This window comes from Haemorhous mexicanus, chromosome 22 (genome assembly GCF_027477595.1).
Source record: "Haemorhous mexicanus isolate bHaeMex1 chromosome 22, bHaeMex1.pri, whole genome shotgun sequence".
Classification (NCBI taxonomy): domain Eukaryota; kingdom Metazoa; phylum Chordata; class Aves; order Passeriformes; family Fringillidae; genus Haemorhous; species Haemorhous mexicanus.
The window spans coordinates 9,684,403-9,708,849 of NC_082362.1; the positions used below are offsets into that span (position 1 = coordinate 9,684,403).

At 49.0% G+C, this 24,447-nt stretch overlaps 2 protein-coding genes across 8 annotated transcripts in view; both read right to left on the bottom strand.

The window, feature by feature from the left end:
- BCAS3 (BCAS3 microtubule associated cell migration factor) overlaps positions 1-1,969 on the bottom strand; it is a 298,303-nt gene extending 296,334 nt beyond the window's left edge. For all 7 annotated transcript variants that reach the window (XR_009489142.1, XM_059865710.1, XM_059865709.1 and 4 more), the window contains exons 1-2: positions 1,817-1,969; positions 331-417 (exon numbers count right to left, since the gene is read on the bottom strand). Coding sequence is in view for 6 of the 7 variants with exons in the window: in XM_059865710.1 (XP_059721693.1) it covers positions 331-401 (71 nt within the window). In the remaining variant the exon portion in view is untranslated. The remainder of the gene's footprint in view (positions 1-330; positions 418-1,816) is intronic.
- A 2,125-nt stretch (positions 1,970-4,094) lies between these two features.
- Positions 4,095-23,677, bottom strand: PPM1D (protein phosphatase, Mg2+/Mn2+ dependent 1D). Its single transcript, XM_059865790.1, has 6 exons — positions 23,092-23,677; positions 18,712-18,940; positions 16,047-16,171; positions 9,931-10,121; positions 8,600-8,839; positions 4,095-5,516 (listed from the first exon to the last, which is right to left on the bottom strand). Exons 1-6 carry the CDS (start codon positions 23,528-23,530, stop codon positions 4,971-4,973), a joined length of 1,770 nt encoding a protein of 589 aa, XP_059721773.1. The 5' UTR covers positions 23,531-23,677; the 3' UTR covers positions 4,095-4,970.
- Between the last annotated feature and the right edge of the window lie 770 nt (positions 23,678-24,447).

The window sequence follows — 24,447 nt, forward strand, 5'->3', positions numbered from 1 at the left end:
TGGCACATCCCTCTGGCCTAAGGAAGAGGCTGCCATCACTCTTCTACATGGCAATGTTTGTACAGCAAAACGGTGCAAACAACAACAAAACTTTGCAGTAATTAGCTTTTAAATACACAACTGTGGTGTGCAATGGCAAAGGATGGGATCCCACTCAGGGAGTCAGAAATGCCACGTGCTGACTTTATTGGACAACGCTCAACGCAGCAAAACTGCGGCGTCAACACGAGCTGGCTTTGGGGGGAAAAACCCAAAGCAGCTCAGGCTGGGCTCTTCCACAAGAAAACCAAACCCTTTTCAGTAAGGGCTGCTCTTCTAGAAGGTTCTTACGTGACAGCTTGAGGGCGAACCACCACTCCTCCAGTGCAGCGGCTGGGGCGGCGCGGGGACTCTGTGGCCATCGTTCCGGGCACACACCTGCAGCAAACACAGCACTCTCACTAAAACTGATACAGGATTGGTTACTCCACAAGTTCCTCGTGTATCCTTCAGGGTGGTAAAAGGGAAATTACACTTACACAGACCTGCAGGACTCTTTACAGCACTTTTTATAATGAGAAAAAGAAAATCACGCATCAAGCGGGCAACTCATTCAATCACTGCAGCTCCTGGAATGTTTGTGAAAATAAAAAAACACACCCCACAGAGCTGCATGATAAAGTGGATAATTATCTCAAACTGTACTAGATGATCTTTAAGGAGCCCTCCCACCCAAACCATCCTATGATTCCATGACTAAAGATAGTGGTACAGGTACACAGCTGTCATCACCATTACACAAACCCACTATTTCCTAATGGGCTGCTGTCTCAGAAAACAATTACATAAAAATAACGTGCAATCACAATTGCAGCACGCTGTACCCTTGAAAACCTGGGTTACATTGCAGCTCACACATTCTACTGCTTTATGTCAGCTTTTTGTGCCATCCTCAAGCTTTCCTTCACACGTCTGTTCTCCAGGGGAAATTTCTGTGTGACATTCCTAAAGGCAGAAAGCACTTGAGGAGCACCCCAGATCCCAGCCAGCTCTTCAGGGAACCCCCTCAGCTGCTCTGTGGTGTCCCCCCACCCCAAACCTGTTCACAAAGTAAAAGAGAAAGCCAAATCCCCAACGTGGTATCAGTTATCAGCATCATTTCACAACAGGCCAGACTGTGTAAGGGCCAGCCCATTAAGGGAGGGAGGATAACCACTCGGAAATCAGCAGCAAAATAGTAATTAGTAACAAAACGTTCAGCAACACAACAGCAGCCTGACACACGCGCCGAGGAACCTTGAAAGGCGAAATGTCACGGAAGGGATGAAATCAGCCCACGGACACCCGCCCCTGCCGTGCCCTGAGTGCCAACACCTTGTGCCACCCCAGCCCGAGGGGAAGCGAGCACCGGGACAGTTTCAGCTCCGGGTCTGGGCCTCGGCACGGCCGCGCCTCAGCTCGGGGCACCCGCGGGGCCGCCCGACCCTCCGGAACCCGGACAGCGGCCGGGCCGGCCTGGGCACCCTCCGCCGCCGCTATTGAGCAACTCCGCACCAAACACCGCGACCTGCCGGCCTCTCTCCCGCCGCCGCCCGGTGAGCGGGGCCGCGGCCTCCCGGAGCGCGCCCACCCCGCCGGCCGCCCCTCGCTCCGCACCCCGCGCCCTCCGCCCGCAGCTGCCGGGGGTCCCCCAGGCCTCACGGGCGGGCCTGCCCTGCCCGCCGCCCCCCGCTCCGGCCGCTGCCCGGCCTGGCCTCCCCGCGGGACCGCTCCGAGCCGCCGCGGCGCTGCCCCGAGCGCGGCCCCGCCGCACGCCCCCGGCCCGGGCCGCCCTCACCTGCCGGGCTCCCGGCGCCACTGACACTGTTTGGGACCCCCCGGGCAATGACACCAAGCGCACCGCGCCTACAGCCAATCGGAGCGCTCCGGGGGCGGGCCGCGTCCCGCTCTCAGCCAATCAACGACCGCGCTGCCCGGCGGTGGGCGGGGTGCGGCGGGACGCGGCCGGGGCGGCGAAAGGCGGGCGGTGCTGCCCCCCCCGCCGCGCGCCCCGCGGCTTTGTTTACATCGGGGATCTCGCGAGAGCCGCCGCGCGCCGGGGCGGCCCCGCGCACGTGGGGCGGGGAGGGGCGGGAGGGGGAGGAGGGGCCGGATTGGCCGGGAGGGGCGCGGCTCCCGCACTGTGACGTCATCTGGAGGGCGGGGTTTGGTGGGCGGGACCGTGAGGGGCCTTGAGGGCGGGACCCGCTGGGAGCAGTCGGGGGAAGGTGCGGAGCGAGCCGAACTCCGCAGGCAGACAGTCCCCGCCGAGGGGGAAAGGCTGCGGGGCCGAGGCGTCCCTCAGCTGGAGCGTTTCCTGCAGAGCTCAGGGACAGCGCAGGTTCCTGAGGGGCAGGAGCTGCTGCCCCTCAGAGCTCGGGTGCTGTGGCAGCGCTGGAGACACGGCTGAGGAGCGGCCTCAAAAGCCCCAAAGGGGCTCCAAGAGCCATGGAGAGAGACTTTGGACAAGGGCCTGGAGTGATAGGACACAGGGAATGGCTTCACACTGCCAAAGGGTGGATTTTGATTATAGAAAGAAATCATTCCCTGTGAGGGAGGCGAGATCCTGGCACATGGTGCCCAGAGCAGCTGTGGCTGCCCCGTCGCTGAGGTGTCCAAGGCCAGCTTGGCCGGGGCTTGGAGCAGCAGTGGGAGGTGTCCCTGCCCATGGACAGTTCTCCTCCAGCCCAGCCCAGTGTGTGATTTATGTTTACAGGTGTCCAGCACTGCCCCGATGCCTCAGGGTGACACACGGAGCCCTGGTTCAGGTTTCCAGACAGTGGCACCAGGTCAGGAGGGGGTGACCTGCTCTGGGAACGCACCTGACTCCTGTGACAACATCATCCACATACCAGAAGAATGAAACAGTGACTGAAAACATTCATCTGTGAGCAGGTTTGCACAGATCACAGCTTTATTTCGAAAGACAAAGTTGGAACTCGGGTTTGATCTTACCAAAGGAGCCTCGGTGAACTTAGCAGGTGTAAATTCCCCTGTCTCAGCTTTGAATATTCATTTTAGAGAAGTCAAATGATAAAAGAGGTGGGCAAAGTATACCAAGGAGTAAACTGCTGCCAGTTCTGTCAGCAGGGAACTTTCTGTGCAGTGCAGAGGAGCTCTGGCTGTTCAATCCTGCCCATCATCCAGCAGCTTCCCCAGGAAAAACTGTGGGGTTGGGTTATATAAAGAGTAAAAAAGAAAAGCCAAAAGGGGGAGAAGCCCAAGTTCATAACTGCTTGAGGAAACTTCAACGAGGCTCACATTTCTGAGTGCAGCAGAACTCTATGGAAACTTAAATTTTGCTTCTGTGTAGAGCAAAAACCTGGGAAATTCACTATAAACATTTTTTCTTTTGCATATTTCCCTTATAAGTAGTAATGCAGTCATCTAACCGAGGTGTTAGTCACTCTTTGGAAGGTTCAGTGCAGACTAATTGAAAACAGGTAATTATTATTGTTGCAAAGGTTGCTGCCAAGCACTTGCCACATGCAGCTGTGGCCTCTGCAGCCTTTCCTCCCCATCTGGGGCAGAATTCCAACATCAGCAAAACTTCAGTTCCCAAAGTTACTCCCCACATCCACAGAACTAAATCCTTGCAGGATCCAATTTGGACAGGCTGTTGCTTTCATCTCCTGAGGCAGTGCTGTGTTCCCAGCATGGATGAAAGGGAATATTTTCAGGAATAAAATCCCCTGGGATTTCTGTAACCATGGTAACACATATAGATAGCAGGCCTGCTTCCAACCCAGCTTTTATTGTTCCAGCAGTAAAGATCTGGGTCCTACAAATTACCATCCTGGAATAAAGTACTGCCCTTTTGCTTTCCCATCAAAATAAAATTTTAAAAATTTAATATATTGCTACAGTTGCACATTCAGGATAAAGATCAGCTCTGTCAAATCTAACTGGGATGTCTCGTTTCCTAAGCCACAGTGAGAAAGGGGAGAGTATTCAGACATTTAATGAATACCAGATAAATATGAGTACTTTTTGTAATAATAAATTCATATTTCACTGCTGAATAAATACCAGAACTTAAGCCTGAAATAAAAATTAAAAAATAGAAAGCATCCCCATCAAATTTTCATGTGTTTTATTGAGGTGAACATACACATGGTCCACATAGTCAATGAAAATAGTCATAAAATAATTTAAGAACTTGTGTTGAAAGGTATTAGCAGCACCATTGGTATTGGAATAGCAGAAAACACATCTCAGGAGGGCAGTGATGCCTGGATCAAATGCCATCATTTGGAACAGGGATGGGAATGGCTTCGTGGGATGCTCTGGGGAGTTGGAGTTTTTAAAACACACTTTTTTTGCTAAATACTTTTGACGATTATTGTTACAAAAAATACAACTAAATAAGATACTGCATAGTATTTTAATTAACATGAAATTGACATTGAGGTGTGTAAAGCAAGACTCAAATCTCTGCTTCCACATACATTTCATTTCTGAGTAGAGAAATCTAAAATTTAAAACCAAAATATAGACCTAGTGTATTCTCTAAAAGACACACTTTAGGTGGAACGTATCAGACTACGAAAATACATATCTTCCATTCTGTTTAATAATTTACTTTAGTTAAAAAGTTGTGAAATTCTCCTCACAAGAAGCGTATACAAATTGATGACTTTAGTAAATTAACAAAAAGGATTATTTTACTTTTTGTTTTGTTTTTGTTTTTTTTTTAAAACAAGGCTTAGCCCCGCAGTAACAATTATACAAGGAAGAAAAGAGACTACATTTATATGAAGGAATACAAATTTACACACATTTTACAGTGACTTATACCCTACACATCTACAAAATTCACAGTTATAATACAAGCAAGTACAAGGCTGGGATAAAGCTGTCGGATACCAAAAAATGTTCCTACTTTAAAAAAAAACAAAAAACCAAATCAACGGGAAGAGCTTCCAACTCGTGCAGCCGCTTGCAAAGGAGGCTCAGCAGACGCACACGGCTTTCCGGGCCGGCTGGAACAGGGAGCTGCTGAGCTTCTTCTGCCCGCGGAGGCTGCGCCGCATGGCCAGCCGCGAGGGGCTCCGCCGCTGCGGGCTGCCGGCCGCGCCCTCGCCCGGGCCCCGCGCCGGCCCCCGCCGCGGCTTCTTCACCGCCGGGCCCGAGTTGGATTCCTCCAGTGTCCGCTTAAAGCTGGCCGGGGGCGTCCTCTCCGCGTCCTGCGCCTTGCTTGGGCCGTTAGGGGACACCTTGAAGCCTTTTTGGTCCGTGCCTGAGTTGGCCGAGTTGGAAGGGGAGAGGCTGACCGACAAACCATTGCTGTAGGATTCCTGCAGCCTCAACGCCAGGGCTTTGTTGCACTTCTCCTCCTGGGGGGCCGAATCCTTCGGGGTTCCTCCTGAGGAAGGTAAATTGCTTTTGGCAATCTCGTTTGGCAGCTCCAGGTATTTTTCTGAGAGCATGTTGCTGTGCAGGAGGGGAGGAATGGGCTCAGCAGAGTTCAGTCGTGGCCAGGGGTCATCCTCTGTGAGCTGAGGGAAAAGGAAACAAAATACTTAGGAATAAATAAAACCATAGAATCACAGAACGATTTGAGAAAGGACCTGCAGGATCACTCATTCCAAACTCTGCCATGGGCACAGACACCTTCCAGTATCCCAGCTCCCCATCCCACCTGGCCTTGGACACAGGGACAGACTTTATCCCACGAGGGCACAGACAGTGTGTGGCACTTTCAGAATTTCCCTAAACCTTATCAAAGGCAGGAGAATCCTGCTCCACAGCAGGCTCATCTTCTCTCCCTGTTGAGAGGTGGAAACAATTCCAGCTGGGGCTGTGAACCACAGCTGCACAACCCTGAGGGATCTGCAGGCAGCTGCTGGGAACTCGGGGGGAAAGCAGTGCCTGTAACCTCTGTAATCTCCAGCAGCATTCCCAACACTCAGCCAGGACTTCCCACCAGAGCCTGGCAGAGGCACTGCCCTCTGATTTATGTGTGGCCAGTGGCCAAAGAGCAGCAAGAGGCTCCTGACCTTTGTCATGTCCAGCACTCTCAGTTACTGCATAACCAGGTCAGCAGGGCTGGACAAACTCCTCCTCAGCTGCCCACACAGAGGGACAGTGTCAGCCACCTAAAAATATTCCTGTTTGCTGTGCAAAGTGACACTTTCTATTGCCCATGGATCCCTCACAGCACATCCAGCCACTCCTTGGGAAGCACGGGCACAGAGGTGCCAAGAACCAGGCACTTCCTAAACTCTGACCCTCATCTCTTCTGTGGTTTTGCCTCATTCTCAGTTTTACCAACAGGATAATGGGGACAATACTTGCTCTCACTATCCACAGGGGGATTATGAATATTAGTGTTTATGCAGCACCCTGAAGATAGGAATTCTGACCTTATTAAAGATTTAATTGTAAAGTCGTCCCTGGTTACTCGGTGAGTCCTTCAAAAGTAAATTTCAAGGCCACACTTCACTCCCCCAGTGGAAGGCAAATGGCAGTTATTATTTGAAGAAAATCATGTGCTGCAGACTGAAATGCACACAGCTGAATCAGTCAGGGACACATCTCAGGTGAATAAACAGATGCTTCTGAAGCCACGACCCAGAACAACTCCAGGTTAATAAAACACACTCCAAAAGAAAAGATAATCAGGATTGTTCCCAGCATCCACACTGGTTTTCCACTCCTCTGTGGCTGCCCATGTGTAGACAAAACCATTTAGATACCATTCCTTTACTACATTTAGTAACACAAGAGGGAAGACTTTATGAATGGAATTTTAAAGGTTGTTCTTCATCTCAAGTTGCTGCAGAACCCAGAAGGACACCAGATCCCACACAGAGCAGCTCTGGCAACGCTCCTTCAGCTGCTCAATTTAATTCCTGACATTGTGTCACATAAAACTTAGTTTTATGGGTTTTTTTGTGCAAGACATTTAATGTTGTGGCTCCTTTCCCCAGCATCTCCTGCTGGTGCAAACAGCTGAGACTGAAGCAGGCTTTGGGAAGCCAAGGAAAGGCACAGGAGGGACTGCTGGAGAGTGATGGAACAAAACAGGAAAAACAAACCAGGAACCACCAACTGAATTTCTCAACAATCCAATCAATCTTCCTCACTGGCCTCAGGAACACTGAAATTAATTTGGTATTAGTAATTGCTGCCAGAAGGACAATACTTCTGTTTAATTAAGAAACTTTGGTTTCCATCTATTTCCAAATTAATTGTTTTGGCAGGTAGCAGCTGTCAGGCATCAAGGCCATCCCTGCTTCTCTCACAGAAACTGTGATTGAAAATTTTAGGAGCACCTACAATTTGATTTTTTGTCCTCCAGATTTTGCTAGGTTTAAAGCTCTTTCCATGAATTTTGCTCCACAAGATGAAAGGGGAGGAGACAAAGTTGAAGCTTGCCATTTTATTAGCAGCTTGTTTCTCCCAAGGGAATGTTTAAAACTCCCTTTCTAATTTCTGCTTTCTTTTTCCTTTGCCCAAAGGACAATTATCTGAAGATTCTGCAGAACATCAAAGGACAGTGACTTAAATCAGGAGCAGCTGGTAATTACTGAAACAAACAGCCACTCATAACTACACTCCAGTTCTTAGAGGGGGGGGAAGAAAAGCCACAAAACAACAAAACAAAAACCCTCTGAAGGGCTCTGCTTTATGTTAACAACTCAAACTTGCAGCCTCCAGAAAGACCTTATGTTATCATGTCTCTGCTTCAACAAAGAACATCAAATCAACCAAAGGAAGAAAATGAAATCTCCCAGTACAGAAAGAAAATGTTCTTTACAGCAACAAGTGCTGGAACAAATTTACCCTTAAAAAAAAAATAAAATAAAAGCCCAGCACCACCACAACCAAACAAACCCAAATCAAAGCTTGCCCTGTCAGGAACAGGTTCACAACCTGCAATCCCTGGGCTGGGCAAGCTGCATAAGCACCTGGCAAGGCAGGAAGAGAAACTGCAGCCCAGCCTTGTTTTCTAAGAGGGTGTGTTGGATGGCTTTTCAATACCTCTGAGCCCCACTCCGCTTCCTCTCTGTCTCACAAGGCTGCCTTGAATCGTGGGGAGGATCTCAGGAAGCTTACTTTGAGAAACAATGCATTTCAAGGTTCATCATTAACAGTACTAATTTCTTCCACATTAGGGAGGGAGCACAGATCAACAGCCACCAACAGACAACCAGCAGCAACTCTGAGAATTCATACATTGGACAGCAAAGTGTTGACATCTTTTAATCAACATTGTTGAAATGGTCCAGTCCTCAAAACCTTTGCAGCTGGAAGTACTGAGGATATAACTGTAGCTTTCACAGAATATCCAGAGCTGGAAGAGACCCCAAGGGCCATGGAATGGCAACACCATGTTTTAACCAATTGAGCCAATCTCAATTGGCTCAGTTATAGTAATAGTAATCTATTACTATATATATAGAGTAATAGATTATCTAGACATATAAAGTAAAAATTCAAAATTAAAACCAGCAGCATTAAATAGCGATGCAAATTGGCAGCTCGGGACTTTCTGTGAGTATTTCTGAATCTGTGGCCGCGCTCTGATCCCCCCAGGGAGCCGGGGGAGGCAGAAGGGGGCACGGAGAGCCCTTACCTTGAGGGAGGGCGTGCAGCAGCGGGAGGGGGGCAGGCTGCTGGAGTCGGGGCTGCTGTAGCTGGGCCCCTCGGCCAGGTTGAGCACCAGCTCCTCGTCGCCGTCCCAGCGGCCGCGCTCGCGCAGGGGCGCGATGCAGATGACGATGGCGCTCGTGTTGTCCGCCCGCAGCATCCGCTGCCTCCAGCGGCCCAGGGCCCGCCCCACCAGCATCCGGGCACAGGACTGCCGAGCCTCACCCTGGGGACACGGGGACACAGGGACACTGTCACACAGGGACACTGTCACACAGAGCCACAGGACTGCCGCGCCTCGCCCTGGGGACATGGGGGGACACAGGGACACTGTCACACAGGGCATCACACAGAGCCACAGGACTGCCGCGCCTCGCCCTGGGGACATGGTGGGGACACAGGGACACTGTCACACAGGGCATCACACAGAGCCACAGGACTGCCGCGCCTCGCCCTGGGGACACGGGGACACTGTCACACAGAGGCACAGGACTGCCGCGCCTCGCCCTGGGGACACGGGGGACACACAGGGACACTGTCACACAGGGCATCACACAGAGCCACAGGACTGCCGTGCCTCGCCCTGGGGACACGGGGACACTGTCACACAGAGGCACAGGACTGCCGCGCCTCGCCCTGGGGACACGGGGACACTGTCACACAGAGCCACCACAAGGCACCTCATGCCACACACATTCCTACAAACCATGCCCCACAGCAGCTCCAGAAATGCTAATTAAAACACATCTTCCTTCTCAAATCCACCTTTAAATCAAATTTGTGGCATGTTCCACATGCACACAGTGCTTTAAACAGCATAAAGAGCTTGTCACACAGCAGTAGCTTGTCAGAGGTTGGAACACAACCTACAGGCTTCCCAAAGTCCCTCATGGGGCTTGCAGAGTGTTTACTCTCTGATGCTCCAATATAAATTCTCAACTGTTTTGTAAAATAAATCAGAGAGCAATTTAATTCAGTCTAAACAGTCTGCATTACAACATGCACCTTAATGTGAAATAAATTTAATGTTCAGACAGCATTTTGTGTAACTTCCTTAGAGAAGAAACTCCTTATCTCCTTTATTACTCACAGACAACACCCTGCCAGTCAAATTTCCCCAAAACACAAGGCAAATAATTTAAGCTATGTTAACAGCCATGGTATTTAATATCGGCCACATTGTAACAACTTTTATGTTGTGGCAAAACCATCAATCTGCCTCAACCCCCCCAACTCCGTGGGGTACTTTTCATCCCTGCCAGGCTGAACAACTTTTAGGATGAAACTTCCACACTGACTTGTGGCCACTGCTCTCACCATGAAATACTTCTTCTCCTCGTGATCCTGGCACATGGAGATGGCATCCTGAGGGGGGATCATGTTCCAGAGCCCATCACTGCCAAGGATGATGTACTTGTGCTTCTGGGGGTCAATCGTGTGCACGCTGGTGTCGGGCTCGGGGGACACAACAAATTCCCCACTGTAGAAGTCGTAGCTCCAGAGATCACCTGGCAAGGAGAAAATGGGTTGGAATTGTTACATAACACGTGAGAAATCTCACTCTTGGAAAATACAGAAAAATGTTCTTTCCCCAGAAATCCACCACCATCAGCCTTGAGTCACCAGCAGGAACATAAAGAAATTCCAGCCAGTCACTGCTCAGCTGCTGCCACCTCCTAATCCTCTTTAAACTAAACCAAGCTGTAGTCAGAGGTGTTCTACTCTCTTAAAACAAGTATTTGTGGAAAAAGGAGAAATGAAACAGATTAATACCTAGAAAATGGTGAAACCTTAGCCACTCTCCAAACTAAAACCCATCCAAATTAACTGAGCCCTCCCTAAACAGAAGTAAAACCTGGCTTTGTTGATCCCACACCAAAGGTGCAAATATTTGTGTGTGCAGGTGCCACAGGGAAGGGACAAAGCAAAAACCAGAGGAGGAGACTGAAGTCTTTTCCCTGCTCAATTCCCCTTGGCATTCCTTGTCCCCCCACAGCTCGAGCATCCCTTGCAGAGCCACGTGGGGCTCTCTGCAGCTGAACACCCCGTGCCAAGGCTGCGAGCTGGACAGAAGCCACAGGAACAGGGCACTGCCTGGGCTCCAGCAGGAGGGCAGCAAAGAAGAGCTCAAGCCTCTCCCCAGGATGGCCTCGTGCAGGGAACATTTCTATTTTTAAATCTCCCTCACTGTGTGAATGAGTTTGGGGTCACCTCACCAGAAACAAAGCTGAACAATGCATCAAATCATCCTCTGGTTCAAGAGCTCCCTCCAAACCATCCTCAAGTAAAAACCACTCCAGCAGAAAAATGCATTTCCATATCCATTTACTTCAATTCTATTTATCAAGTACACTTGAAAAATTAAAAACCTTTTCTAAGGCTACCCCTTCAAATCAAGAACAGTAATAATTTGCCTAACACCTCTTTTAAAAATTTATTTCCATGTTCACAAACAGTTTCCTGTGGTGATAAGTAGCAAAAAGTAACATTATTATTACTCGCAAGCACTGGCTACGTTTTTCTGTGCAGAACACACAGCTTTAAAAGCAGAAATTAATTGAACTGTCAGGGCTGAGCCGCAAACAGAAGCTCAACTACTCAAGAGCAAGGTTTTGTCAGGCTCTTTGCTTTCTGCTGGACAAAGCCTGGAGCTTCTTGCACATCCATCAGCACCCTTTTAAAGACAATAAATAAGCTTTTTGTCTTCCTCCTTGCCTCCATTAGCTTTGCCTTAAGCTACCAACCAGTTGAAAAGACTTTTCCAGAACCAGGAAAGGGAATACTTGAAGTCAATTACCCCACTCCACCGCAGCCCATCCTCATTAGAGCCCCGATTCCAGCCCCACAAGCACAGGCCGCTAATGAGTGCTAATTAAAAACCAAGCCCGCTCCTACAGAGGTGCACTCGGCTGCCACAGGCTCCCGACAAAGCCAGCTGGCAGAGAGATCAAAATAAATACTGTAACAGGAGAGCTGAGCAATGATTGCATGTGAATTGCCATGGTCAGCCCCCAGCAGGTAAAACCAACATGAGCAGCATCAACCTCCAATATATCCAATATTTTTACACCTCCATTTGCCAGTTTGTTCATACACATATAGGAGAAATGACAAAATGTTATTAGCTGAATCGGTTTTTAATTAAAAACACTGTGCTGGCTGATAAAAATAACCTGATGTTCATTAATTTGGGTTCTTTAACACGTGTGTCACCGTGTCCATCTGCTCCTTTCCCAAGGAAACTGCCAAGCCATCACACACTGACTGCAGGGGAGCTGCTCCAAGAGAAGGAGGCTCCTCACAGGGATGACTGGGAATATCACCACGGGCAGCTCCAAGGACTACAAACTTCTGGAGGGCACAGAGAGACTCCACAGCCCTTCAACCCTGAGCCCACCGAGGCCAACCCGTGGGCAGAAGGACATTTAGAGTTTGATTTCATTTTCTTCCCTGAAGGGCAGAACTCCCCAACCTAAGGCAAAGCTTTCTGGAGCTGCTGCCCAGCCGTGCCCCCCTCTCCCTGCCCAGCTGGAGAGTTTAACACCCAGCAATACCAGCCTGCAGAGGAATTTTCTGTGGCAGCCTCTGTACAACTCTGGGAAGGGAAAAGGGAGAGGAGAACAGTCAGAGAGCAGAGAACACATCTCCCTGAGCATTTCAGAGTTTCCCTGAGCATTTCAAAGTGCTCTGAAGTCTTTAATTGTGTTCCAAAGCAAGCAGACAGAGCAGTGACCCTCTGGCAGCCTGGGAGGCTGGGATGTGCCAGAGGCTGCAATGCCAGGCTCTCAGGCTTCCATTTGAGAGCCAGACTATTTTTGTTCTGAATTAAAACCCAAACATTTACAAAACTCTTGACAATCTTGTTCTTTAAAACCTTACACACTGGGAGTATTTCTTTCAGTGTGAGGTTTGCATATTTCTTTTCCAAACCAAAAGAAAAAAAAAGTTAATAATGTAGTTCCTTCTGTATCTTCCAGAAAAACCTGTTTCTTACTCCTGACTCAAACCAGAATAATATACAGAGATCTACACTGCATCTCACAAAATGAAATAGATGTTTGAAATCAGATACTAAAGGAGCAGGAAACTAATTTAGCTGCCTGTAAGAATATATCAAACTATGCACTCACTGTTACCTTATAAAACAGAACAACAAAGCTACTTCTAAGTCAAGTGCTGCCAGGGAATAATGGCAGCTACAAACAAAAATACCCATCATGTAAGTGAGCTGGATTGGATGAAACCCAAAGCCTTCTTAGAGCTAAAGCATGTCCAGAAATTACATAAATCAAGTCTTTCTTTTCAGTTCCTGGAGATGCTGTTTTGCATATAAAAAGGGCTTTTGATTTTAATAGAGGAAAGAAAACTTTACTTTCATAACTCAGTCCAAAATAAAACCTCAGTTTGATTAATCCCAGAGCTTTTTAAATCCAAATTTTTCTTCACAAGGAGCCACAGGTGCCCTCCCATGATGTGTGTTACACACAGGCCCCCAGAGCAAAGCACACACTGCATTTGGCACTGCACATTTATTATTTTGTCTCGGGGCTGAAGAAAATTGTACAAGCTACAGCAAGATATCCTAAGGACAAGAAAAGAATCCCAAATGCACCCCAAGTTTGTCTGGTTTCATAGAGATAAAACAGAAAAGCAATTATCAAGAGAAGCTGGAAATTGCTGTAAATACAACTTGCACAATTCCATGTGATTCAGGTTCATGGCCTACAACAGAGCAGGAAGGAAAAACTGAGTGGCAGCTGTGCCCACTCTGTTTGGTAATTTAATTTTAAAAACAGTTAAATGCATGTAAACAACCCTAAAATCTTACACAGCAATTTCCTCAGATCAGCTGAGGTCAGCCATAGCCTCTTCCCCAGGATTTCATGGAATGTGCATTCAGAGAGCTTCACAAAGCAGCTCTGGCATCCAGACAGATGCTCTGGAAAACAGCTTCCCTAGCCCTGTCAAAGACTCCTGCAGCAGCTCCACGTGCATTCCCTGCTCTGGTACAGAACTGCTCCTAGAGGGCAGCAGGAAATTCCTGCATGGTGGAGGCTGCTGCACCTGAAATAGGGGTGAGCCTGTTCTACTCCTACATGGGAGAGCAGAGTTCATGTTCCCACAGGGGGAGTGCTTGAACCAACGGGCTCCTGGCTCAGCTTTCATCATTCATTCATTTAAACACCTCCCAAACAGCTCCAGCAGTGCCAGGTAATCCCTCACCACAGAGTCTTGAGTATCTATTACAAGGCAAATCAGTATTAAAAAAAAAAAAAGATGTTCTCATTGCCCAGAAAAGGTCAGCAGAAGTAGCTGTGAGAACACAGAGCTACAGCTTGAAATGGTTTATTAGAAGACACAGAAACCTGCTGGGTGCATTAAAGCTTCTTAGAGATGCTCTACAGGGACAGCACAAAGCCCAAATATTTCTGACTTGTTATGGGGCTATAAATAAATCCATCATTATTTAAATACTTAAATACAGCCACTGTGCATACCACAAATGCTTATTTTAGGGCAGAGGGGCACTTCTGACAATCAGAATGGGAGAGGGTTATGTCAACAGAATTCATCTGGCCACAAGGATTTCTTCTGCACCAGATTTTCTGCTGCCTGAGTGCAACTTTCCCACAGTGCTTTATTCCTGCTATTTCCAAAACCTTTCTTCAACTCCTCAAGAGTGCACTACACTTAAAGACTGGGGGATGAGACTACATCAAAATATTTTTAAGTGTGGTCAGAGAGAGACACTTAAAAACACCATCTAGGATCTAAATTTTAGAGGTTTTCATCAGATAATCCCCCCCATTCTAAATATAATAAATTCCCAACTCTGAGCTTCTCTGTTGAGAGATTCTTGTTGTCCTGCTAAAAATTTTTATCCAGGTTGGGATCAGGCAGGAGGGGAGGCTGTCCCAGCATGGGGTTTGAGCTTTCAAATCCCAGAACTGATAAGAGATAGGTGCTCCCATTTTTTGGACCTGAAAACTCTGCATTAATCCTCTCTTCCTGCACTTGCTGGCAAAGAATGCACAGGGGGCTAACAAATGCATGGCTGCTTGAACTCCCATCTGCACACAAACCCCAGCCAAATCCTTTTGTTAGCTTGCTGGGAACAATCAGATCAAAGGCCAGCCAGCTCTTTAGACAGGCAACAAACTTACAATCACAGGAACAAAAGATGAATCAAAATTAAGTGTTCCCATTTTGCAATCCAGGAGGAAGACCTCCCTGTCCTGCAGGAGGGAACAGGAGTGGGCTGCTCAGGGAATGAGGGTTCTTTTGTTTCTCATCTATTAGCTCCAAAGGATTCACTCAAACTCTCAAGTCAGTTCTCCTAATCACAAAATAAACTCTATCCTACCTGAAATATGACACACAAAGACTTTCAGATACTGAGAAAAAGTCCTTAAAAATAACATTTTTAATTTTCAAGCACCTGTGACTCCTTGCCTGACACACAGCTGACTCTTCCATGTTCATTATCACTGCAAAATTCTCCTGATCTCTGGACAAATCCCTGTGGCACAGCTATTCCTGCCTGTGAAATCAGACACAGCAAGGCTCTGGAATGAGCCAGAGCCTGGTCCCAGAACAGCCTGTCCCCATGGGCACTGCCAGCTGACCCAGGAGCACTGACAGCACTGCCATGGGCTGCCAAGCTGCCAGCCAGGAATTACAGCACAGCTCCTGCAGGGAAAACCACAATCCCACCAAACCAAACCTATCCTGGTATACCTGCACAGAAAATTCTGCACTGCACAAAGGGAAAAAACATGAACAGCCAAAGATTGGCATTCTGCAATTTAAGGAGAAAAATGACCAGAAACACTAACACTCGTGGGTAAGAGATACCCAATAATTCAGTCAAGTACTTCCCAAAAAAATATCATCACAGGATATTGCAGGACAACTTCTAGTCCTGCAACATCCCTGTCCTTGGAATGAGGGGCTCCTCAAAGACAGTTCCTCTCATTTCTAGTGCTCCCATAATGGCAAGTTAAAGTTAAATAGATTTGACTTTCATCCCATTCTATGCCAAGTCTTAATAAAAGATTCTCCACAAAAGCAATACTGAAGCAATTCATACACCATCCAGCAAAACTTCATTTCTGGTGCACATGGGAATGTGCAAGCCCTGTGTGTGTTCAGGAGGGAAAGCACATTTGTCTCCTTCTCACTGAGATAATGGGGCTGTAATTTTTGACTAGTTGGTGGTAAAATTAAATCCCATCCTTGTAGGGCTGACACAGAAAACCCTGCAGGGCAGAAGTCACGTTCTTCTCTCCCAGTTACAGCACTACTCAAAAAACACAGTATTATTGTATTCAAAACACACTCCCAAGGCCCAGACTTTGAGGAGTGAGGAGAGCCCTGTACATTGTGTGTTGGGCAATCCCAGGGGATGAGCTGAGCTGAGCTGAGGGACTCACCCAGGGCTCTGGCCACGGCCAGGAAGGGGATCTGGTCGATGACGGTGCTGCGGCGCACGGGGCCGTTGTGGCTCAGCCGGGGCCTCTTCCACACCACACGGTTCACACCAGACTTATTGATCACACTGAAAGCACACACAGGGACAGGGGTTAGCAACAGCAGTGAGGAACTTGGGGGCAATGAGGAAAACCAGGTAAATATGCAAATGTGGAGGTAATAATGATGGCAAGTTCCTATTTCAAAACACACGACAGCACTTCGATAGTTCCATAGAGAGCCAAGGGGAAAAGGGAGAGATGAAGGGCAGAAGAAAATAAAAAGCAAGGTAATGAAGACCTGGAAGAAATTCTGGCTGGTTACAAAATATGCAAGAGTGTCTTTTTAGTCTTTCAGAGAGAGAGCAGTACTGGATTTTCCTCCCTCAGATGAGAACCATCAACATGAGCTCACTCAGGTGTAAACTGCACACAGTTCCTCCTTCAGTCTTCTCCATCTCCCAAAGTTTGGCTGGACAGAGCAGCATGGCACAGTTGAAACAACAGAACAGAAAGGAGCAGCCTCCTGAAAGGATTTGCTTGATGGAAGGAACACCAACAGGAGGCAGACACAAAAGAGGAACTGTCCCGGGCTGGTGTCTGCAGGAAGCAGGAGACAGGGAGAACAGCTCTGCATTTGCATGTGAACACCTGCTCTGAGGCACTGAGCACTGCTTTAGCTCTCCCAGATGGCACTGGAGGGTCAAAGGAGCTACAGAGCAAATAACTGGGGCAGCTGTGTCAGGCAGGGAGAGAGAAGAACAAGTATGAACCATCAAGGAATAAGAGCTAATGAAACCAGGAACTAGCAAAGCTTGGTCCCAACGAAGTTAGGAACTGGATACTTGAAAGTTCCTTTCATCCAAGGAACAGCCATTGGTAATTAGAAACTGAGCAGCTCTGGAACAGCCTCAAGATTCCTCATGCTGAAGCCATTCAAGATGCATTTCCTGACACTTCAAAGGTCTTAACAACAAGGGCATGTTCTGCTCCATCCAGAGCACGGCAAAGTCACAAACACCACATCCTAAAACCTGATCTCATCCACTTGTACAGCTAATGACCACACAGAGCTCACTATTGGAAAAAAAAATCATCCCACACTCAGACTGTTACTGGGAAAATGGCATTTTAATGGAAGACTCCCTCATGCTCTCTCATTAAGTGTTCCCAGTTTGCTCTCATGAAAGACAAGACATTCCCAAGCACAGCTGCACAGTTCCACCTCACCCCCACCACATGCTCACAGCCAGCCTGGGAAAAACAGGAGGTGCACCAGTAAAAATAAAAAAAATAAAATTAAAAATTAACCATTCCTGTCAATACTAAGTTTCAGGGAATGCTTTTCTGCACCTTCAGAGACTTCCAACCTCTGAGAAACGCCCTGGAAACCTACAGCAAAACAGCCTCTGATTAACTCCCACCTGCCAGAGACACAAATACCTGCAGGTTAATGGGCTGACAGGGCTCCCAGATGAATGATGTCAGCAGGAACACCTTCAGTGATCCCTGCTCGAGGAGCAAACCATGCCCATCCATCTGGTGCAGCACCAGGAGGACACAGAGCTCCCAGATCCCAGCCCTGGGAGTTGTCTCCAGACATTTGTGCCACCTGACAGAGTCCTGCCTGCTCCCCACCCAGCCCAGCTCAGGTGTGCCAGCACCTGCCAGGGAAGGAATGGCTCCTGCAAGGACAGGTGCTAACCTGTGGTGATAGAACAGCAAAGGGAGGGTTTGTTTCAAATCCAGGATTTTTCTCATGTTCCGTAAGCAGAGGCTTTGAGGAATCTATTCAACAGCTGCCATTGTCATCTCGGGGACAATGCAGGATGCCTGAGAAATCAGTGCTGTGACAAACTGGATATTCCAGACTTCCTATCATTTTACCTTCGTGAAAAGGCAACTTGCACAACCTGAAGGTTCCTCAGAATTTAAAGAGAAACAGGCCAAAAATTAACATCCCTGCTTGCAAAAAGTTGTTGGTGAACATTGAGAACTGTAACTACCCCTCAGCTGTGTGATCCACCAGGAAATTAAAATTCTGGATACACCACAAACCACTACCAAAAACCAGAATTGTGCAGCAATGGATCCCTGTAATTTATTCCCCAGTAAGCTGTAAGCAAAATTAAGAGGACAAAGGAGAAATAGCTGAGATTCAGCTCCTTGTGTGTCCTCCCACAAGCTCAAGCTTAGCTCAGTGAAAGCAGACAAACCTACCTGTGGTATTTCCTGGGGTCCCCCATGGCAGGAAGGAATGAGTCTGACTCCACATTCTTAGAAGGCTAATTTATTATTTTATGATATTCTATAAAAGAATGCTAGACTAAAACTATACTAAAGAAGGATACAGACAGAAGGCTAAAAGATGATAACTAAAAAACTCGTTACTCTCTCCAGAGCCTCGACACAGCTGGGTCATAACTGGCCAATAATTTAAAACAATTTACATGAAACCAATTAACAATCACCTGTTGGTAAACAATATCCAAACCACAGTCCAAAGCAGCCCAACACAGGAGAAGCAAACGAGATAATATTATTTTCCTTTTTCTCTGAGGCTTCTCAGCTTCCCAGGAGAAGAATCCTGGGCAAGGGGATTTTTCCAGAAAATGACAGTGACACCTACCTGCCCCCAAGGCCTTCAATTCTCTCCCTTTCTTTAGGAAGCTCTGGCTTGTGGTCCTGTGTCACCTCCACAGCTCTCACAAAGTCATCCTTGGGGTCGTCCTGGACCCCCAGCACCACTCCTGAGTCACCCACGTGGGCCACGTACATCTTGGAGCCGCGGATGATCACCACGCTGGCCGTGGTCCCCGACGTGCTGGGCAGGCCTGTCATGGTCTTGGGCCACTCTGCTGCAGGGAGAAACCAGGCAAAAAACAGACAAAAAGCACAGGTTTAGCTCTGGAGAACTGGCAATGTCCTGAAGGGTGTCTCAGAGGTTTGTGGGATGTTACAAGAGCCAGGCCCAGCGGTGTCCCCAGGTCCCCCCACTCCTTTAACATCCTTGCCCAGCCTCAGCCTAAACTGACACAGGGTCAAAGCACCACAACAGGGTTCTAAAAACTGCCTCCTCTGGTTTGATATTCCAAGCATCACTAGAAGAACACGGGGCAAGATGTGCTCCTTGGAGGCTGAACAGGATCAATCAAGTGTTTCATTGAGATTTGCCCTTCACTTCCCTGTCTGAAGAAGTAGAAATGTCCTAAAATCAGTTTTGTCTGGATATTTGATTGGCAATCAGGATTTGTGGACATTCCTGATTCCCTTGGAAGGGAGAAAAGCTACTTTACTTTCATAGGCTGAACAGCAACATTTTGTGCTGAGTGACATCTCAAATGTTTTACTCACATTTCCCTTGGGAGGGCTGAATAATTCTGACTATCTCAGTGTGCTCTCCTTAAATTCTGCAGGAGATATCCCTGGAATTCAGAGTAATACCACAACTCCACCTGCTTAGGGAAATCTCCTTCCTCAGCTGCTTTGCCTTCAAACCACTTCTATGAACTTGCTGTTACACCACTCTCCCCAATTACACCCCATCCAAATTTCTCTTTCACTCCTTTCCTGTTTTTGTATCTACACACACAAGTTGATCTTTGCTCAAAAGTGCACAAACTGACTGAGACAACTCCCCCATGGAGCCACACCATCCTCCTCCCAGCCAGCACCCACAAAAGCAGGCTCAGCTCCCAGTTATCAGCTGGTTCCAACTGCCAGCAGCAAGCTCATGTTTCTCCTTGGCTGCACCCACTCAAGTCTCCACACAAACTCCAAAGGGAGCCTCATCTCCCTGTCACTTTCTATCTCCTGCTCTTCACAAGTCAGGCTCACACAGCACCACACAAAAACTCCACTGTGACACAAGCTGTTTGCAGGAAATACCCAGCTCAGGCTGCCAAAGCACTGCATCCTCTATTTCTGCCTGTGGCACAACAAACACACGGCAAATAAACACACGAGGAGAGAAAAGGAAAACACAGTTATACCTCACCCTCTGTGAAAACAGGTATTTTAACCTTGTAAAGCTTTAAACAGAATCCAAAAAATGAGGAACTTAAGTTCTAGTGGCACTGAATGATGTTCAGGTGCCTGAGGGAAGAAGATGTGGAAGAGAGCTGATAGAAAAGGAGAATTTGGAGAAGCAGAATTCACAGGCAGTATGAAGATAAAAGTTGCATTTCCTCAGTGTGAGCTACCAAGACATCCAGCACAATTTAAACATTTAAGTTCCAACAGTTCTAGCTTTGTGCTCTAAATACTAAAATGCACTTTCTCCCTAGGAGCAGCTTTATTTCAGGAACACAAACATTCAATCAGCTTATTGGAAGTACTTTGTCTGGCAGTTTTAACTGAGGATATTAAATCTAACACATTCCAAAAGGAAAGCAAACAAGGGAGGGAGCCAAGTGGTAATGAGGACTTCAACCATGCACTTAACAGAAAACAAGCTGCAACTAATGAGTTTCTGTCAGTGTAACAACCCCTGAACAGCAATAAAATGTATTAGAGAGTCAAATCAGTCTTTATGGGGATGGGGAGCAGAGAGAAGGAAATCACCCACTTGTGGGAGAAAGAATGATGCAGCAGCCTCAGATTTTAGGCTCAACAAAACCAGGATTTATCTGCCTGTCATCCGGAGACTGCAGTTCATGCCTTGCTCCTGTTCAGAGATAAGTATTAGATACAGCCCAGTTCTCTCTAGAGATTGTGTCTCACCAGGAACCAGCAGAAGTGTCAAAACTGCTGGGTTTTCTTCTGAGGTCAAGCATTAAAATCAAATCCATGGACCCAACTCCTCCACGGATCAGGAGCATCAACAGCACATCTTTGTAAAAGATTTCCCCTCCTCTATTTGAAAATCACTGCCCTTCACACTCAGCTTTGTAACTTTGAACTCATAAACTCATTCTGTAGCTTCCAAAGTGAACTCCTACTCCAGAAGACCTTTGACATTCAGAGAATTTTATTACTACAGAATTAATGCCAAAAATGATCACCAGTGACAAATGAGCATTTTTCTGGTACTGTCATGATCAGTGTGGTTCGTGTCTATCAGGGGACACCCACAGAACTTCCAACAACCAACAGAGCAGCTGAGTAGAAGCTTCCCTTCCAACAGCCAACTGGAAGCAATGAAGACTCCATCCTCCACCCCAAAATTCTCCCACACACTTCAAGACACCAACACAGCCAGTCTCCATTTCGTGTCCACAGTGTCACCAACACACAGACAGAAAGCTGCTTTACACGTGGTAATACAGAAAATTATTGCCTGTCAGTAGAATTCCCACTGGGACTCCATCACAGGATGAAGTAATAAACCAGAGATAATGATGGGCTTGTCCCACAGAACTCGGGCTGTGCAGCACGTGCAGCAGGAATCAGGAGGAGCAAACATGCTCTGGAGTTTACTAAACAGCCCACCTCGAAGTGCCATCAAAGGCTCCCAGCCAGAGCTGTGCTGTTTCTCACAACAATTTAAATTGCTTCCACAAGCCCAGTGCTGTTTGCTAAACACCCATTACTGAACAGAGCTTCCTGCACTCTTCTCCTCCCTGCCTTGGTGCTCACACAGAGTTCCAGTGACAAATAACACACCAGGGACTCACAGCCAGAAAACCGAGCTCCTTATCTGCCCCCACCCCGTGCCATGTCCCCCTGTTCACACATTTTGCTCCTTATCACCCAGCCCTGCAGCCCAGGAGGCTGCACACCCCATTGCCAAGGATGTGGTTAAGTTCTGGTGCTTCTAAAATTCACACCCTTCCCTCTGTACCCTCAAACTTACTGCTCCTTCCCCCAATATCTCCTCGAGCATCTGACATTTGCACAACTTCTCTATTTTGCTATTCAAGAAAAAGGAAAATGAAACTGTTTTGAAACTATAATTACCCCACACCCCTCCTGAATCACCCACTGAAAGCCCAGGGTGCTCTGAGTGCAATTCTTGTTTTTCAGGTTTCCCTCCCAAGCCCAGCTGTCACTGTCACTATTCTGGACCCTGTTTTACCGTGTTCCACACCTCCCTTCACACACTGAACTCTGCTCTTGCTTTTTCTCTGAGCCTTTTGAATGCCTAAATGCACAAACAATACACTCACATTCTATACATTCTATATAAACAACCACGCTCTAAGTCAGAATCTTCACCTCAGGAAGGAAAAAAAAAAAAGCCTTTCAGAAACTCCAGGTGCAGCCTCACAAGACCTCGGGAGAGGGATGAGTACAGGAATGGTGACTGTCACTTGTCTGGGCATGTCCTCTCCTCAACACTGACTTATTTACAGCTTCCATGCTACTGCAATTAAACAACTAAACAAGTAATACATACATAAATAGATAATGATTATATATATATATCTATCAAAACCATCCTCAGGATACTAAAGGTGTTTTCTATTTGTCAGGGACACTGAGTATTCCCCCATGTTCACACACGAACGAGTTATAAACCAGAAACATTTCAATTCTTCCATGAGGACTTACAAAAACAATCGGAAGCACCGTTAGGGAAAAAAACACCGTTCCCAGCCCATTTCAGTTTGTTAAAATTATTTTTTTTCCCCTTTTCATGACGCAAGGGAAATCTAAGGGGGAGTTCAGGGAGATTACACAAGGCAACAAGATGAAGACCTTCCCAATGAATCGAATTTGGAAATTGACGCCTAACACCTCGAAAACAAACTGCAGCCCTACCATCGCACCATTCCATCGCTACGGAACACAGCAGCGTATCCTCGCCCTGTGTTTACATCTCTCCTCTCCCAGCGTGCCCTCCAGTGTTTCTTGTTCTCCCGAATTACTCGGCTCGGCGGCCGGGATGTCCTCCCGCGCTCCGCCGCGATTCCCGGCGCGGGGACGGCAGCGATGGAGGGAGGGAAAGCAGGGAGGGAGGGAGGCACTCACAATAGTGCGGGAGAGGGGGAGGAAAAGGCGGCCGGGAAGCGGCGCGGCGGGGGCGGGCGGGGGCAGCGGAGGGTCCGCGGCGGGCGCTGGCACTTACGCAGCTTTTTCCACATGGCGCGGTGGCAGGCGATGAAACCCTTGCGCAGGGCCGCGCACACCTCGGCCGGCTCCGCCGAGCAGAAGCCCTTCTGCTTCTTGATGAAGCCCCACAGGTTCTCCCGGGCGAACTGGGCCGCCTCCCGCCCGCCGTGCCCGTCGCACACGGCGAAGAAGGCGACGGAGCGGCGCGGCCGCCGCCCGGGGCCGGTGCCGGGGGACTGCGCCCCGTCCTCGGCCGCCCGCGGGGTCCCCCCCCGCCGCCGCCCGCTCTCGGCCGGGGGCTCGGCGGCGCTGGGGCCTGCGGGCGCCGCTCCGCCTTTGTGCGCCCCGGCCGGCGGCGGCTCGGGCTCCACCACGATGTGGGTCACGTCCTCCATGTATTTCCTGCCGCCCTGGTCGGAGAACACGCTCACCCCGAGCGCGTACGGCCCCTCCATGGGGAGAAGGGGAGGGGCGGCTCCGCGCGGCGCTCCCGCCGCTGCCCGCCCGCCGACGACTATTGCTGGAGACGGCGGCGCTCGGGCATGTCCGCGGCGGCCCCGGGCCGCTCCCGCTGCCGCTCGCTGCGCCCGCCGGAACGGGAACGGGCCCGGCCCGGCCCGCCCAGCGCCCCCTGCCGGCCCCGCCGCGGCGGAAGGGGCGGCGGGCGCGGCCCGGGCTCCGCCGCGCCCCCTTCGGTCGGCGGGTGGGAGCGCAGCGGCGGCGGAGATCCAAAACCGCGACAGAGCCCGGGCGGGACGGAACGGGACCCACAGGGACCCTCCGGTCCTGCTGCGCTGACACCACAACAATCCCCCCTAGGCATCCCTGGCAGCGCTGTCCGAACGCTCCGGGAGCTCCGGCAGCCTCGGGGCCGTGCCCGTTCCCTGGGGAGCCCGGGCAGTGCCAGCACTCCGGGGGAAGAGCCTTTCCCCGATCTCCCGCCTGACACAACTTCAGGCCGGTCCCCCGGGTGCTGTCGCCGCTCAGCAGAGAGATCGGGGTCTGCCCCTGCTCTCGCCCTCACGAGGAAGGTGTAGAGAGCCATCGGTGTCCCCCGGGTCCCCTCCACCACATGCGCTCCAAAAAAGCTTCACACAGAGCTCAGCCCCGCAAGCAGGATGAGAAACGGGAAGCAGAGATTGCTCCCCTTGCTCCAGGAACCCCCTGGCTGTTACTCAGCCCTCCTGTCCCTCCCTGCTCAGGAACCCCTCTGTTACTCAGACCCCCATCTTTCCCTGCTCCTTGCTTTCGTCCCTGTTTTCCCACTCGATTCCCACCAATGACCCCTCTGGAATTACACATCCCAGCATCTTTTTGTGCTCGTGACCATTTAAGACGTTTCCTTCACGCTGGAGGGGTTTGTGCATTTCGT